Source organism: Ostrea edulis, chromosome 1 (genome assembly GCF_947568905.1).
Source record: "Ostrea edulis chromosome 1, xbOstEdul1.1, whole genome shotgun sequence".
Taxonomy (NCBI): domain Eukaryota; kingdom Metazoa; phylum Mollusca; class Bivalvia; order Ostreida; family Ostreidae; genus Ostrea; species Ostrea edulis.
In genome coordinates, this window is record NC_079164.1 from 58,193,913 (window position 1) to 58,208,333 (window position 14,421).

The following is a 14,421-nucleotide window of genomic DNA, read 5'->3' on the forward strand; positions in this document are numbered from 1 at the left end:
GGTGGCATCTTTTAAAAATTTTCTCAAGAACCACTGGGCCAGAAAAGATGAAATTTATAGATAAGCTTTATTAGGTAGTGCAGATTCTAAATTGTTAAAATCCTGGCCCCCGGGGGTCGGATGGGGCCACAATAGGGGATCAAAGTTTTACATACAAATATATAGGAAAAATCTTTAAAAATCTTCTTCTCAAGAACCACTGAGCCAGAAAAGCTGAGATGTATATGAAAGCTTCCTGATATAGTGCAGATTCTAAATTGTCAAAATCATGGCCCCCGGGGATAGGATGGGGGCCACAATAGGGGATCAAAGTTTTACATACAAATATATAGGAAAATCTTTTAAAATCTTCTTCTCAAGAACCACTGAGCCAGAAAAGCTGAGATTTATATGAAAGCTTCCTGATGTAGTGTAGATTCTAAATTGTTAAAATCCTGGCCCCCGGGGGTCGGATGGGGCCACAATAGGGGATCAAAGTTTTACATACAAATATATAGGAAAAATCTTCTTCTCAAGAACCATTGGGCCAAAGAAGTTCACATTTACATGAAAGCTTTCTGACATAGTGTAGATTCAAGTTTGCAAAAACTATGGCCTCCAGGGGTAGGTTGGGACCATAGTAAGGACTAAGGTTTTACATGCAAATATATATAGAAAGTCTTCTGATATGGACCAAGGTGACTCAGGTGAGCGATGTGGCCCATGGGCCTCTTGTTTATGTCAAAATATAGTCCAGGCCAAAAGCTGACTTGACAACTGTTTGACATTAAAACTTTAAACTTGGAATATGGAGAGGTTATATGGAAGAGGGGTGCACACCACAAACATTTTTGACCTTCATCCACTTACAGTGTCAAGGTCACTCTTTTACATCAAGACTATTACCTGAGAACTATTTGACATTAGGATTTCAAACTTACAACTTAGAAAGCAGATATTAAGACAAGATGTACTGTACCAAAATCTTTGACCTTGACCCATTTCTTCATTCAAGGTCACTATTTTACATCAAAGTATAGTCAAGACTATAACCTGAGAACCCTTTGACATTAGGATTTCAAACTTACAACATGGAAAGCAGACATTAAGAGAACATGTACTGTACCAAAATTTTTGACCTTGACCCATTTCTTCATTCAATGTCATGTTTAAAAAAAACTTGATGATTTCATAACTAAGATTTGTTTGACATCAAGACTGCAAACTTGTAACATGGAAAGGCAATATTGAGTAGGGGGTACACATCACCAACATTTTTGACATTGACTTACTTACATTGTCAAGGTCACTCTTTTACATCAAAGTATAGTCCAGACCATAACCTGAGAACCCTTTGACATTAGGTTTTCAAACTTACAACATGGAATGCAGATTTAAGACAAGATGTACTGTACCAAATTTTTTTTACCTTGACCCATTCCTTGGAAAGCAGACATTAAGATGCTTGCACTCATTATTGTTGCCCCGGTTATTAGACAATCAAACTTTGAAGGGGAGACATCTGGGGTTTTTTTTTGTAAAAAACAATACACACTAGTTATTATTATTATATAATTTGCTTAATTGTTATCAATGATATTGTTGAGCAGAATAATCAGATAAACATTAAGGTAATGTATTAGAAATAGAATTTTCACCAGAATACATAGTAACAAAGAAGTACTGTCATTACAATGTATAATTATGTACATGGAAATCTTTTTAAAAAAATTTCTTTACCTATTTGCATTTTAAAACTCATTGGTGTGTAATTTTAAAACATTTGCAACTTTGTCCCTGCAGGGAGTAAAAGAAATTGAGGAGCAGTGGAGCAACATGAAATTCTCGGTCCATGCCTACATGAAGGGTACCTCTAACCGTGGCTGGATTCTAGGGGCAGTGGATGAAATTCTACAAATTCTAGATGACAGTTCCATGAACTTACAGAGCATGTCAGCCTCCAGATTTGTGGGACCTTTCTTGAATTCTGTGCAAAATTGGGAAAAGAGTTTGTCCCACATCTCAGAAGTTCTTGATGTTAGTATTTGTATCAGGACATTTCTCTAATTGGGATGTTAAGCTCTGAACTAATGTACTTATTATACATGTACATGTGTGTCTTTAAGTATTCTGTAATTATGTTGTGCGTCAACAACTTCTTGATAACTAACTACCCTTCCAATTCTTTTCATTTTTTGGTATGAAGCATCTTTGAGACAAGGGGGACATGAATTGTAAATTTCAGGACTCCTGGGGCCTTAGGGGCAGAGCAAAAACTGCCCAAAATTGACCAATTTTTAAAAATCTCCTCTACAACTGCACATGTGTAAGAAATTTAAACTAAATGCAGAGTGATTGGAGCAGGAAGGCCTTAACCAAAATTTTAAATTTCATTATCTCCGGGGTATAAATTCTGACTCCAGGGCAGGGACAAACTTGGTATATAGTGTTTATGTGTAAAATATTTTAAAACATGTTCTTTAATGCTACTGTTACTATATTGAAGTAAATGGATTTTTAGAGAGAGCAGATAGTCCTTTACCAAAATTGTAAATTTCATGATCCTAGGGGTAGGAGTTTTGGCAAGTGTTAATCATTTTAAATTCTTCTTCAAAATCTTGATAGCTACCATTCCAATTCTTTTCAAATTTGGTATGAAACATTTTTGGGAAAAGGGTGACATAAGTTGTAAATTTCAGACTCCTGCCACCTCTGGTCTTAGGGGTGGGGCAAAAACTGCCAAAAATAGATTATTTTTCAAAATTCATCTTATCTACAACTTCACATCTTGAAGAAGAAGTAAATGCATAGTGATGTAGAGCAGGAAGGCCTCTACCAGAATTTTAAGTTTCATGATCCCCAGGGTAGATGATCTTACTGCAAGGTGGGTTCATACTTGTTTTATAATGTTTATATGTAAAACATTTTTAAAAAATCTTCTAAATGCTATTGATAATAAGTAGATATTTAGAAGGAGCAGGTATCCCTTTACCAAAATTTTAAGATGCGTGATCACAGGGGTAGGGATTTTGGTATCAGGATGATGGGGCCAAAGTGAATAAATGTGTTAACAATTGAACATTTTCAAGTTCTTTATAACTACCATATTCCATTTATTTTTCAAGTTTGGTAGGAAGCATATTTGGGACAAGGATGATATAAGTTGTCAATTTCAGGCCTTTTGCACCCCAAGGGTCTTAAGGGTGGGATAAAAGCTACCACACATTGACCAATGTAAATTTCATGACCCCTGGAGTGGAGGTTCCAAACTCCAGGACAGTGTCAAACTTGGTATAATTATACAGTATATGTGTAAAACATTTGGATAATATCTTCTTTAATGCTATTGATATTAAATTGAAACTAAATAAATATTTAGCTGGAGTAGGTAGTCCTTTACAAACATTGTAAATTTCATGATCCCAGGGGTAAGGGATTCGGTTCCAGGGTACAACAAAAATTATTATAGTGATAATTGTCTTTATCATTTGAAAGACTTCTTTAAGTTTGCAGATATGGTATAATGAAGAACTAAATGCATATTTAGGAAAAGCAGTAAAGGATGTACTGAAATTGTGAATTTCACAACCCCAGGGATGGGTCCATGTTAATATTCATATCACGTTAATGTTACATATATTATGTAAAGTCTTTCATCAGTATAGGCACTTTTCCATGTTATTCATACAGTACCCGCAACGTTATTCTTGACATGATAAACGATAGAACACGATACACGCACGATAGGATAGGATACACGCACGATACGATAGGATACACGCACAATACGATAGGATACACGATAAACCTGATAAACGCAAAACCTGATAAACGATCTTCACGATAGACCTGATAAACGCAAAACACGATAAATGATCTTCACGATAAACGGAAAACCTGATAGAAATGTTGTAAATTTAGAATCAATTTAGACAGAACGAAATTTTGATACCGACAACATAATTACATTATGTTGGTAATAATACTGAAGGATTTCAATATTCATTATACACTTAAAACGTATAATTTCTTTAATATACGGTCGTACTTTTTAAAAAAAATATTTTTATTTCAATTTTTTACACCATCACAGCTAAAATCAGAAAACTAAAACTGTATACGGTATTTAATTCATTATTTGATATCCCCAGCCAATGATTCTAAAATTATAATTGTCACCTAATGTTTAATATATAAATTATACAGTGAATTAATTAAATGTAATATAATGTAGTGATATCATGCTTCAGTAGCTCCCTAATTCTAATGTCTATTATCTTGAATGTGAAATAAACCAAGTAAACCAAGTCAAGAAGACGCCTCCGCTCGTGCCCGTCGTCATGACAGCAGCAAATGCATTTGATCCAGCCAACAGCTTACAGTGTCAACAATGTGACCGTGTATGTGCATCTGAATTCAGACTAAGGAGCCATATGCGTAGACACAGATGAGTGCACAACTCTGTCATTCTCGGAACTGAGAGACTACAATGATGATGAAATAAACCAAGTAATATTTTGTGTGTAGCGAGGAGAGGGGTTGTTTTGCATCAAGCTCTAGGTTCACCGGTCATTCAACAATTACAATTATTTTCATCACGACCGCTTTAAAAAAGATCCACTGCATTACACCAAATCTTCATACATGTACGTTAGATATTTCTGTACGATGAGTGATGATTGATATTCATAAGTAATTGGAACATATGTATTTGAATTGATATCTAAATAACAAAAATAAATAAACTAAGAAAAAAATAAATAAAACACGGCGTTTTTAAATTCACAATTTTGAAACGCTTAAAAAATGTGTGTTTAGTATGTAAAAAAATACAAATAATCATCAAACCCGGTATTAATTTCCAGTATCTACCCGTACGATTATAGGTACATGTACAAGTACAAGTAAAAAAACAACCACGATGACAGCTGAGTCGTGCCCAATTGAGCAGACTTTTGGGCGATGCAACACCCTTTTAAAACTTAATCTTCTAAATGTGTCAAATACAATGTCCCTGAGAATGTTTGCAGTCAAAACACGGGTGATACACAGACGCGCACAAGTTCAATGGTGGGTATATAAATAGAACACGGGTGGAAAAAAAATCGGAAGAAAACGAGCCTTTATTAAAGTATATGTAATAAACAACGTAATTTCCTGATTTTTCCTTTTAAATCAGAACTTCCTATTTCTCTGTAAGTGTTAATTACAAATAATTGTTTCTAGACAAGCAAATGTTTATGAACGGTACATGAAGGAGCTTTCAGATTTACTGTCCCCGGTTTGCTCGGCAAACCACTACCTACTTTTCATATTACTTAGAATGAAATTGTGATACATTTTCACCCTCTCTGGACAGACAAATAGCTCTTCTTCTGCCTTAAAATCGACAATTTTATATTCTCCTTTAAATATACTGTCTTCTCTCGATTCCTAAAAATAGCTTCTTTAACAAAACGAATAAAGCTTTCGAAAAGTATCTTACTTTTTCATTAGATTTGATATACAATCCCGATAGTTTCCGAAGCTACACGATAAACGATTTTCACGATAAACGGAAAACCTGATACACGCAAAACACGATACACGATAGACCTGATAAATGCAAAACATGATGGAAAACCTAATAAACGCAAAACACGATACAATAGGATACACGCACAATACGATAAGATACACGCATGATACGATAGGATACACGCACCATAGAACATGATAGGAATGTCAAGAATAACGTTGCGGGTACTGTATCATGTTATTGTTACATATATTATGTAAAGTCTTTTATCAGTATAGGCACTTTCATGGGCATTTAAGTTTTAAGAACACATCTTGTTATATACTGTTGCTGTGGAATCATCATTGTTCATGGGGGATTGATTTTCATGGATTTCGTGGACCTACGAATTCACGTTCTCGAAAAAAAATGTAAACCAAGTTGAGTTATCTCACCTAGTGAAAACGCTTAGTCGAAACGCTTACCCACGAAATTACGTCTCCACAAACTAGCAGAATTTTGCTTATCTACGAACATTAATGGTGTTTTGATAGGTCTGGATGGTGGTACAAAGAAAATGGATGTACTTGGAGGGAATCTTTATTGGAGGTGATATCAGGTCCCAGCTACCAGAGGAGGCCAAGAAGTTTGATCAGATTGATAAAATGTTCAAAAAGGTGTGTCAATGGTTGCATATCAAAGTACAAGTTAAATGGATTGTATTGCTCTGGTTGAAATTGAAAATCACCAATAATTTTGTGGTCTTCTGGTTGCAGATCATGAATGAAGTCCACAAAAATCCAGTTATCAAAATGTGTTGTCATGCCCCTAACCGTCTGCAAGATCTGGAAGCCCTAAGTTTGGGACTGGAAAAATGTCAGAAGTCACTGAATGACTACTTGGACTCCAAACGTAATGCTTTTCCAAGATTCTTCTTCATCTCTGATGATGAATTACTCAGCATTCTGGGTAGCAGTGATCCAACTTGTGTCCAGGAACATATGATTAAGGTTATTAGTGTGCTACCATCAATACAGTTGATTCTTATTGCAATCAACATCCAGGGGACTTGTATCCATAATTAGTAGTAATCATGTAATGTAAACATATAAAACTGAATCAATTATGCATCTCTATTCTAATCTGGGAAGTTTTGGACAGCTCTAAACAATGTTACATGTAGGTATATGCATAGAGTTAACCAGCATGTGCTTGTTGCTAATGGAATTTATAATATTGCAATTTTGTTATAAAGGGAGGTCACTGTATTTCTTTTTTAAGGGTCTTGCATAAAGCCTCTGTTAATCATAAGATAGTATATATTGTAATGAAAATTATGGCTTATATTTTAGATGTATGATAATATTGCGTCCCTAAGATTCCAGCAAGGCCCTAATGGTGAGACGCTAGCCACAGCAATGATCTCTGCTGAGGGGGAGGTGATGGAGTTCCGTGAACACATTCCAGCAGAGGGTCGAGTGGAAGACTGGATGACCAGTGTGTTGGATGAAATGAGGTGTACCAACAGACTCATCACCAAAGAGGCAATCTTTTATTATTGCACAGATGGCAAAACGAGGTAAAATTGAAATCAACAAACTGGACTTTTAGGTCTTTAACATTTTTGATATATCACAACAAGGTTTACACACACATCTTGTTCTTTCATTTTATGATTGCATGTAAGTCCTTTCATTTTATTTCCAGAGTTGACTGGATGATGGGCTATCAAGGTATGATCTGTTTGGCTGGCAACCAAGTCTGGTGGACATGGGAAGTAGAAGATGTTTTCCAAAAGGTCAAGAAAGGTCAGAAGACAGCTCTTAAAGACTACGCCAAGAAACAGCACAGACAGATTGGTGACCTGGTAGTGACTGTCCGATCACCCCTCTCTTCTAATGACAGAAAGAAGTTTAACTCTGTACTCATTATTGATGTCCATGCCAGGGACATCATTGATGGATTTGTCAGAGACAGGTTAGACTAAGTACTGATAACAGATGATAGATATAAAAATACTATTTAGTTTGTGTGTTAATCTTTTCTGCAAGAGATTTATTCAGTGTAAGGAAATTAATTTTTTTTTTACACCTTAAGGTAGCTCATCACACTAAAATGTTATTTAATGGCTCATTAAAACACCTCTTATGAAGCATGATTTCACCATCAAAAGAGTGATACAAGCTCTCAATTATTTTATATGAATTTTTACAGAATGATAAAAAAGGTGTTTTGTTTGCAAATAAGAAATTTTTGAGTCTAAATTTTGCTGTGATTTGGTACATGATATGAATATCTAATAACACATGACTAAAATATTCAGATATAAACATTCTAATTTTTAGAAAAAATATCTATGAAAAAGTTATTTGTTAATATTTTTTAAATCTACGGTTAAAATCTTCAAAACACATGTCAGTTAGAAAAGAGATGTATGGAAGAAATTAAATTTGATGACCCCAGGGGTAGGGGTTTTGGTATCAGGGTGGGGACAAAATGGTCAGTTATTAAATGTGTGAACAATAGACATTTTTAACTTCTTCTTAATAACTATCATTCCAATTCTTTTCATATTTGGTATGAAACATCTTAGGGACAAGTGGGACATAAATTGTAAATTTCAGGATTCCGGTACCCCTGGGGCCTTAGGGGCGGGCCAAAAACTGCCCAAAATTGACAAATTTTCAAAAATCTTCTTCTCAAGAACCACACATGTGTAAGAAAAACTAAATGCATGGTGATGTAGAGCAGGAAGGCCTCTACCAAATTTGTAAATTTCATGATCCCTGGGGTAGGGGTTCTGACCCCAGGGTAGGGCAGGGCCAAACTTACTATATAGTGTTTATGTGTAAAACATTTAAATAATATCTTCTTTAGTACTATCTATACTAAATTGAAACTAAATGGATATTTAGAAAGAGCAGGTAGTCCTTTACCAAAATTGTAAATTTGATGATCCCAGAGGATGGGGTTTTGATATCAGGGTGGGGCCAAAATGGTCAGTTATTAAATGTGTGAACAATAGACATTTTTAACTTCTTCTTAATAACTACTATACCAATTCTTTTCAAATTTGGTATGAAGCATCTCTGGGACAAGGGGGACTTAAACTGTGAATTTCAGGATTCCTGCACCCCTGGGACCTTAGAGGCTGGGCAAAAACTGCCCAAAATTGACCAATTTTCAAAAATCTTCTCTAGAGCCGCACGTTTAAGAAAAATTAAATGCATAGTGATGTAAAGCAGGAAGGCTTCTATATGTACCTAAATTGTAAATTTATGGGGATGGGGTTTTGACCCCAGGGTTGGTCCAAACTTAGTATAGTGTATATGTGTAAGTTTGCTGATACTGTATAAAATCTAAATGCATTCTAAGGAACAGCAGAAAAAGATGTACAAAAATGGTGAATTTCACAACTCAGGGTTTTGACTCTAGGATGGGTCCAAATTAGTCATATGGTTTATTAATGTTAATTCACCTATTATATTATGTGAAGCCTTTCGTGAGTGTATGCACTTATGAGGGCATTGAAGTTGTAAGACCACATCTTGTTTTATACTTTTGCTGAATGTTAAAATTTAGCTTAGATATTCAGAACAGGAAATTTTTTTCTAGATTTCATAGTCCTTGGGAGTAGTGAAAATTTTTCACTAGTACTCAGGTGACCGATAAGGCCTGTGGGTCTCTTGTTTATTATTCCTGAATAAGTCAACAAAAATTCATTTAACCACTTGAGAGCTTGTATCACTCTTTTTATGGTGAAATCACACTTCATAAGAGGTGTTTTAATGAGTCATTAAATAAAAAATTTGTGTAAAGAGCTACCTTAAAACACATGCACCCATTTACTAATAGGTAAAAAGAACTAAGGCCAGACTCAACCAAATGCTGCCCTGTCAATCATAGAAAATCAAAATTCAATAATGATGGTCTTCCATTTTCAGTCAATATTTGGACTTCATTACTGAAATTCATTAGGGGCCATGCCTCACACAGAATCAATTGAACTGATAATCTTATTTTTAGGCGAAAGGTAGCATGTTTTTTTGTATTTCTAAGATTTTTGAGTGAGTTTCATAATATTCTATAGGCACTAATTCTTTGAATAAATCAATAATCTAAATGACATAAAACATCTAGCACTACAATTCGTCAGTGGGTAGGTCTAACATCAACATGAGCCACTACTTTGTTCACAAGATCAACGTACAGCACTTCCACAGCCATGGTAGCTATGGTTGCTTGACTCGATCGTCTCCATGCTATTTTTAAAGGAATTTATGTGTCGCATATGTTGTGACTTTTGCACCTTTCCCTTTTTCGCATGTCTGCCTCTTACATACACACTGTACATTCCAGCACAGATGACATCTGTCATATATTGTTTACATCAGTTACCATTTCCACAGCAGTGTTAAGGTTACCCGAACTTCATAATGTTGGTGAAAATCTGTTATGATTTTGTAGTTAGGTGAACTGAGTCTCACAGTCTTAAGTTCTTGCAATAAATTGCTTCGGCACAAATGGAAGGTCTCAGAAATCAAAATATAAAGTAGTTAGAGAGATAAGGGCTATTCCAGTAAAAACTACCCTACCCCAGGACTCCAGGATATCTAGGGGGTACCACCCAAAGAAGCATTTTCTCAAAAATGGTACATGGTATATCTTTTTAGCTCACCTGAGCTGAAAGCTCAAGTGAGCTTTTCTGATCCCCCATCATCTGTCTGTCTGTAAACTTTTCACATTTTTTCGACTTCTCCAGAACCACTGGGCCAATTTCAACCAAACTTAGCATAAAACATCCTTGAGTAAATAGCTTTCAAATTTGTTAAATGAAGGGCCATGCTCCCTTCAAAGGGAAGATATAATCACAAAAATGCAAAAATAGGGTGGGTTAATTTAAAAATCTTCTCAAGAACCACTGGGTCAGAAGAGCTGACATTTACATGAAAGCTTCCTGACATAGTAGAAATTCAAGTTTGTTCAAATCATGGCTCCTGGGAGTAGGATGGGGTCAAAATATAGGATCAGAGTTTTACATACAACCTTTAAAAATCTTCTCAATAACCACTGGGCTAGGAAAGTACAAATTTACATGAGAGCTTCCTAACATAGTGCAGATTCAAGTTTGTTAAAATCATGACCCCCGGGGGTAGGAAGCGGCCACAATAGGGGATCAAAGTTTTACATGCGAATATATAGAGAAAATCTTCTTCTCAAGAACCACTAGGATAGGAAATTACAAATTTACATGAAAGCTTCCTGAAATAGTGCAGATTCGAGTTTGTAAAAATCATGACCCCCAGGGGTAGGATGGGACCACAATATGGGATTAAAGTTTTAAATTCAAATATATAGGGAAAATCCTTAAAAATCTTCCCTTCAAGAACCAATGAGCTGGTAAAGTACAAATTTACATGAAAGCTTCCTGACATAGTGCAGATTCAAGTTTGTGAAAATCATGGCCTTCAGGTGTAGGATGGGGCCACAATAGGGGATCAAAGTTTTTCATACAAATATATAGGAAAAATCTTTTAAAATCTTCTTCTCAAGAACCACTGGGCTTCAAGAGCTGAGATTTACTTGAAAGCTTCATGACATAGTGCTGATTCAAGTTTGTGAAAATCATGACTTCCGGGGATAGGATGGGGCCACAAGAGGATTAAAGTTTTACATTCAAATATATATTAGGAAAAATCTATAAAATCTTCTAAAGAACCACTGGGCTAGGAAAGTACAAATTTACATGAAAGCTTCCTGACATAGTGCAGATTCAAGTTTGTTAAAATCATGACCCCCGGAGGTAGGATGGGGTCATAATATGGGATCAAAGTTTTACATACAAATATATAGAGAAACTCTTTAGAAATATTCCTCTCAAGAACCAATGGGCCATAGAAGTTTACGTTTACATGAAAGCTTCCTGACATACTGCAGATTCAAGTTTATAAAAATCATGGCCCCAGGGTGTAGGTTGGGGCCACAATAAGAATCAAAGTTTTACATGTGAATATATATTGGGAAAATCTTTAAATACGGCCCAAGGTAACTCGGGTGAGCGATGTCACCCATGGGCCTCATGTTTTATTTCTTTAAAGATTGGACCTGGGATAGAAACAGTTAGAATTTTTTTTATAAATATCTCCAAACATGAAATACATGAATACAATTGCATGTAAAATGGGTTAGGGTAGAGTGATCATGATTCGGATACGATCTAAAGTCGGACAACTTTGAATTGGATTTTAATAAAATACATACAATAGATTAATCTTCCTTAAAAAGTTTATGATTAACTTAATAAAGCAAAGATTTAACTTTATTTCCCTGTCTCCGATTACGGTGTCACAGTTAATTTTACACCTGACCACCCAAAGTACTGAAAACCAAGTAATATTTTGAATCAAACTTGTGAAACTTTGCAAAAAGTGCAGAAGAAATTAATTTGAATGTGTTAGTTACAAATATATAATAACTCTTGATATTGAAAATGCAAAATTCATGTTTCTTTTGAAAAAATCATTTTATTCTGTTTTGAAATATTTAAGTTCAAACACAATGAATCAACTTGATCTTAAATCGGACAGTAAAAGCTTGCTATTTGATACAAATTCGAACACCGTCTAGAATTTTATATCAACATTAAAAATCAGAAGGAAAACTGTTTTGAGATGTTCTTCCTTTGTGAGAAAAAAATGTATTTCATTGAGCACTTGATTTCATGTTCTTGCACAACCACAAAAATGACGAAAATTAATTATCAACAAAAAAGGGATGCAATCACAATGCCATACATTGTTTTTAGCTCACCTGAGCTGAAAACTCAAGTGAGCTTTTCTGATTGCCTGTTGTCCGTCAGTCTGTAAACTTTTTACATTTTCGACTTCTCCAGAACCACTGGGCCAATTTCAACCAAACTTGGCCAAAAGCATCCTTGAATGAAGGGCTTTCAAGTTTGTTTAAATGAAGGGCCATGTCCCTTTCAAAGGGGAGATAATCACAAAAATGCAAAAATAGGGTGGGGTCATTTAAAAATCTTCTTCTCAAGAACCACTCGGCCAGAAAAGCTGAAATTTATATGAAAGCTTCCTGACATAGTGCAGATTCAAGTTTGTTCAAATCATGGTCCCCAGGGGTTAGATGGGACCACAATAGGGGATCAAAGTTTTACATACAAATATATAGGGAAAATCTTTAAAAATCTTTTCAAGAACCACTGAGCCAGAAAAGGTGATATTTACATAAAAGCTTCCTGACATAGTGCAGATTTAAGTTTGTTAAAATCATGGCCTCCAGAGGTAGGATGGGGCCACAATAGGGGATCAAAGTTTTACATACAAATATATAGGGAAAATCTATAAAAATCTTCTCAAATCTCCTGGGCCAGGAAAGTTGAAATTTACATGAAAGCTTCCTGACATAGTGCAGATTCAAGTTTGTTAAAATCATGGCCCCCGGGTGCAGGATGGGGCCACAATAGGGGATCAAAGTTTTACATAGAAATATAAAGGAAAAATCTTTAAAAATCTTCTCAAAAACTACTGGGCCAAGAAAGTGGAAATTTACGTGAAAGCTTCCTAACATAGTGCAGATTGAAGTTTGTTAAAATCATGACCCCCGAGGATAGGATGGGGCCACAACTGGGGATCAAAGTTTTACATACAAATATATAGGGAAAATCTTTAAAAATCTTCTCAACAAAAATTACTGGGCCAGGAAAATTGAAATTTACATGAAAGCTTACTGACATAGTGCAGATTCAAGTTTGTTAAAATCATGGCCCCCGATGGCAAGATGGGGCCACAATAGGGGATCAAAGTTTTACATACAAATATATAGAAAAGATCTTTAAAAATCTTCTTCTCAAGAACCACTGAGCCAGAGAAGCTGAGATTTACATGAAAGCTTCCTGACATAGTGCAGATTCAAGTTTGTTAAAATCATGGCCCCCGGGGGCAGGATGGGGCCACAATAGGGATCAAAGTTTTGCCTATGAATATATAGGAAAAATCTTTAAATATGATCCAAGGTGACTCAGGTGAGCGATGTGGACCATGGGTCTCTTGTTTAATTAATGCATGACATTACAATACAGATACATTGCTATACATTGCTGTTGAATTATAATGCACAACATTCTGAACTTTTAAGTATTATGGATGCCAAAGAATTTGAATGGGAGAGCCAGTTGAGATTTTACTGGGAGAAGGAGCCAGATGAATTGGTCATCAGACAGTGCACTGGAGAGTTTGGTTATGGATATGAGTACATGGGTCTGAATGGTCGACTGGTCATTACACCATTGACAGACAGAATCTACCTCACACTTACACAGGTCAAGAAACAAATATTCATTTCCTTTAATGGTTTTGTAAACTTTGAATATGAAATGTTGAAATTTAAGCAGAAAGAGATTCTCTTTTCTTGCTGCGATACAGAACAAATTGTGGATTAAAAAAGATGTACACAACAATTTTAAAGAAAACTTCTTGGAGGCTTGGGGGGAGGGGGGGGGGGGGATTGTGTTTTACATGATGAATCATTAAACATTTCATCTTTAATGATAGGCTTTGTCAATGAATTTGGGTGGAGCTCCTGCAGGTCCTGCTGGGACAGGAAAGACTGAGACAACCAAGGATCTTGCCAAGGCTCTGGGTTTACTGTGTGTTGTTACCAACTGTGGGGAGGGTATGGACTTCAAGGTAAGACCATTCATTTCATTTTATGCCCCCACAATGAAATGGTTGGGACAATTAGTGTTACCCCTTCCTATCCATCATTTTATCATAGTTTTCAAGACTTTTTCTTTCTGTGCTTGTAGGTAATTGGCTGATATTTGATATATTTCTTTATTTAGATGACTTATGGATTAAGTTTGAGTTGATTGACCTATTTTCACCAAAGTTGTTGCCCTTGGACTTTAAAAATTTCTAATTATTCATTGT

General features: G+C 35.5%; 1 protein-coding gene across 4 annotated transcripts in view; it reads left to right on the forward strand.

The window, feature by feature from the left end:
* Window positions 1-14,421, forward strand: part of LOC125664627 (dynein axonemal heavy chain 10-like) — a 228,130-nt gene that overhangs the window by 95,143 nt on the left and 118,566 nt on the right. For all 4 annotated transcript variants that reach the window (XM_048897447.2, XM_056154597.1, XM_056154594.1 and 1 more), the window contains 7 exons: window positions 1,783-2,016; window positions 6,031-6,153; window positions 6,253-6,486; window positions 6,829-7,055; window positions 7,184-7,453; window positions 13,628-13,811; window positions 14,044-14,178. In XM_048897447.2, coding sequence (XP_048753404.2) covers window positions 1,783-2,016; window positions 6,031-6,153; window positions 6,253-6,486; window positions 6,829-7,055; window positions 7,184-7,453; window positions 13,628-13,811; window positions 14,044-14,178 — 1,407 coding nt within the window. The remainder of the gene's footprint in view (window positions 1-1,782; window positions 2,017-6,030; window positions 6,154-6,252; window positions 6,487-6,828; window positions 7,056-7,183; window positions 7,454-13,627; window positions 13,812-14,043; window positions 14,179-14,421) is intronic.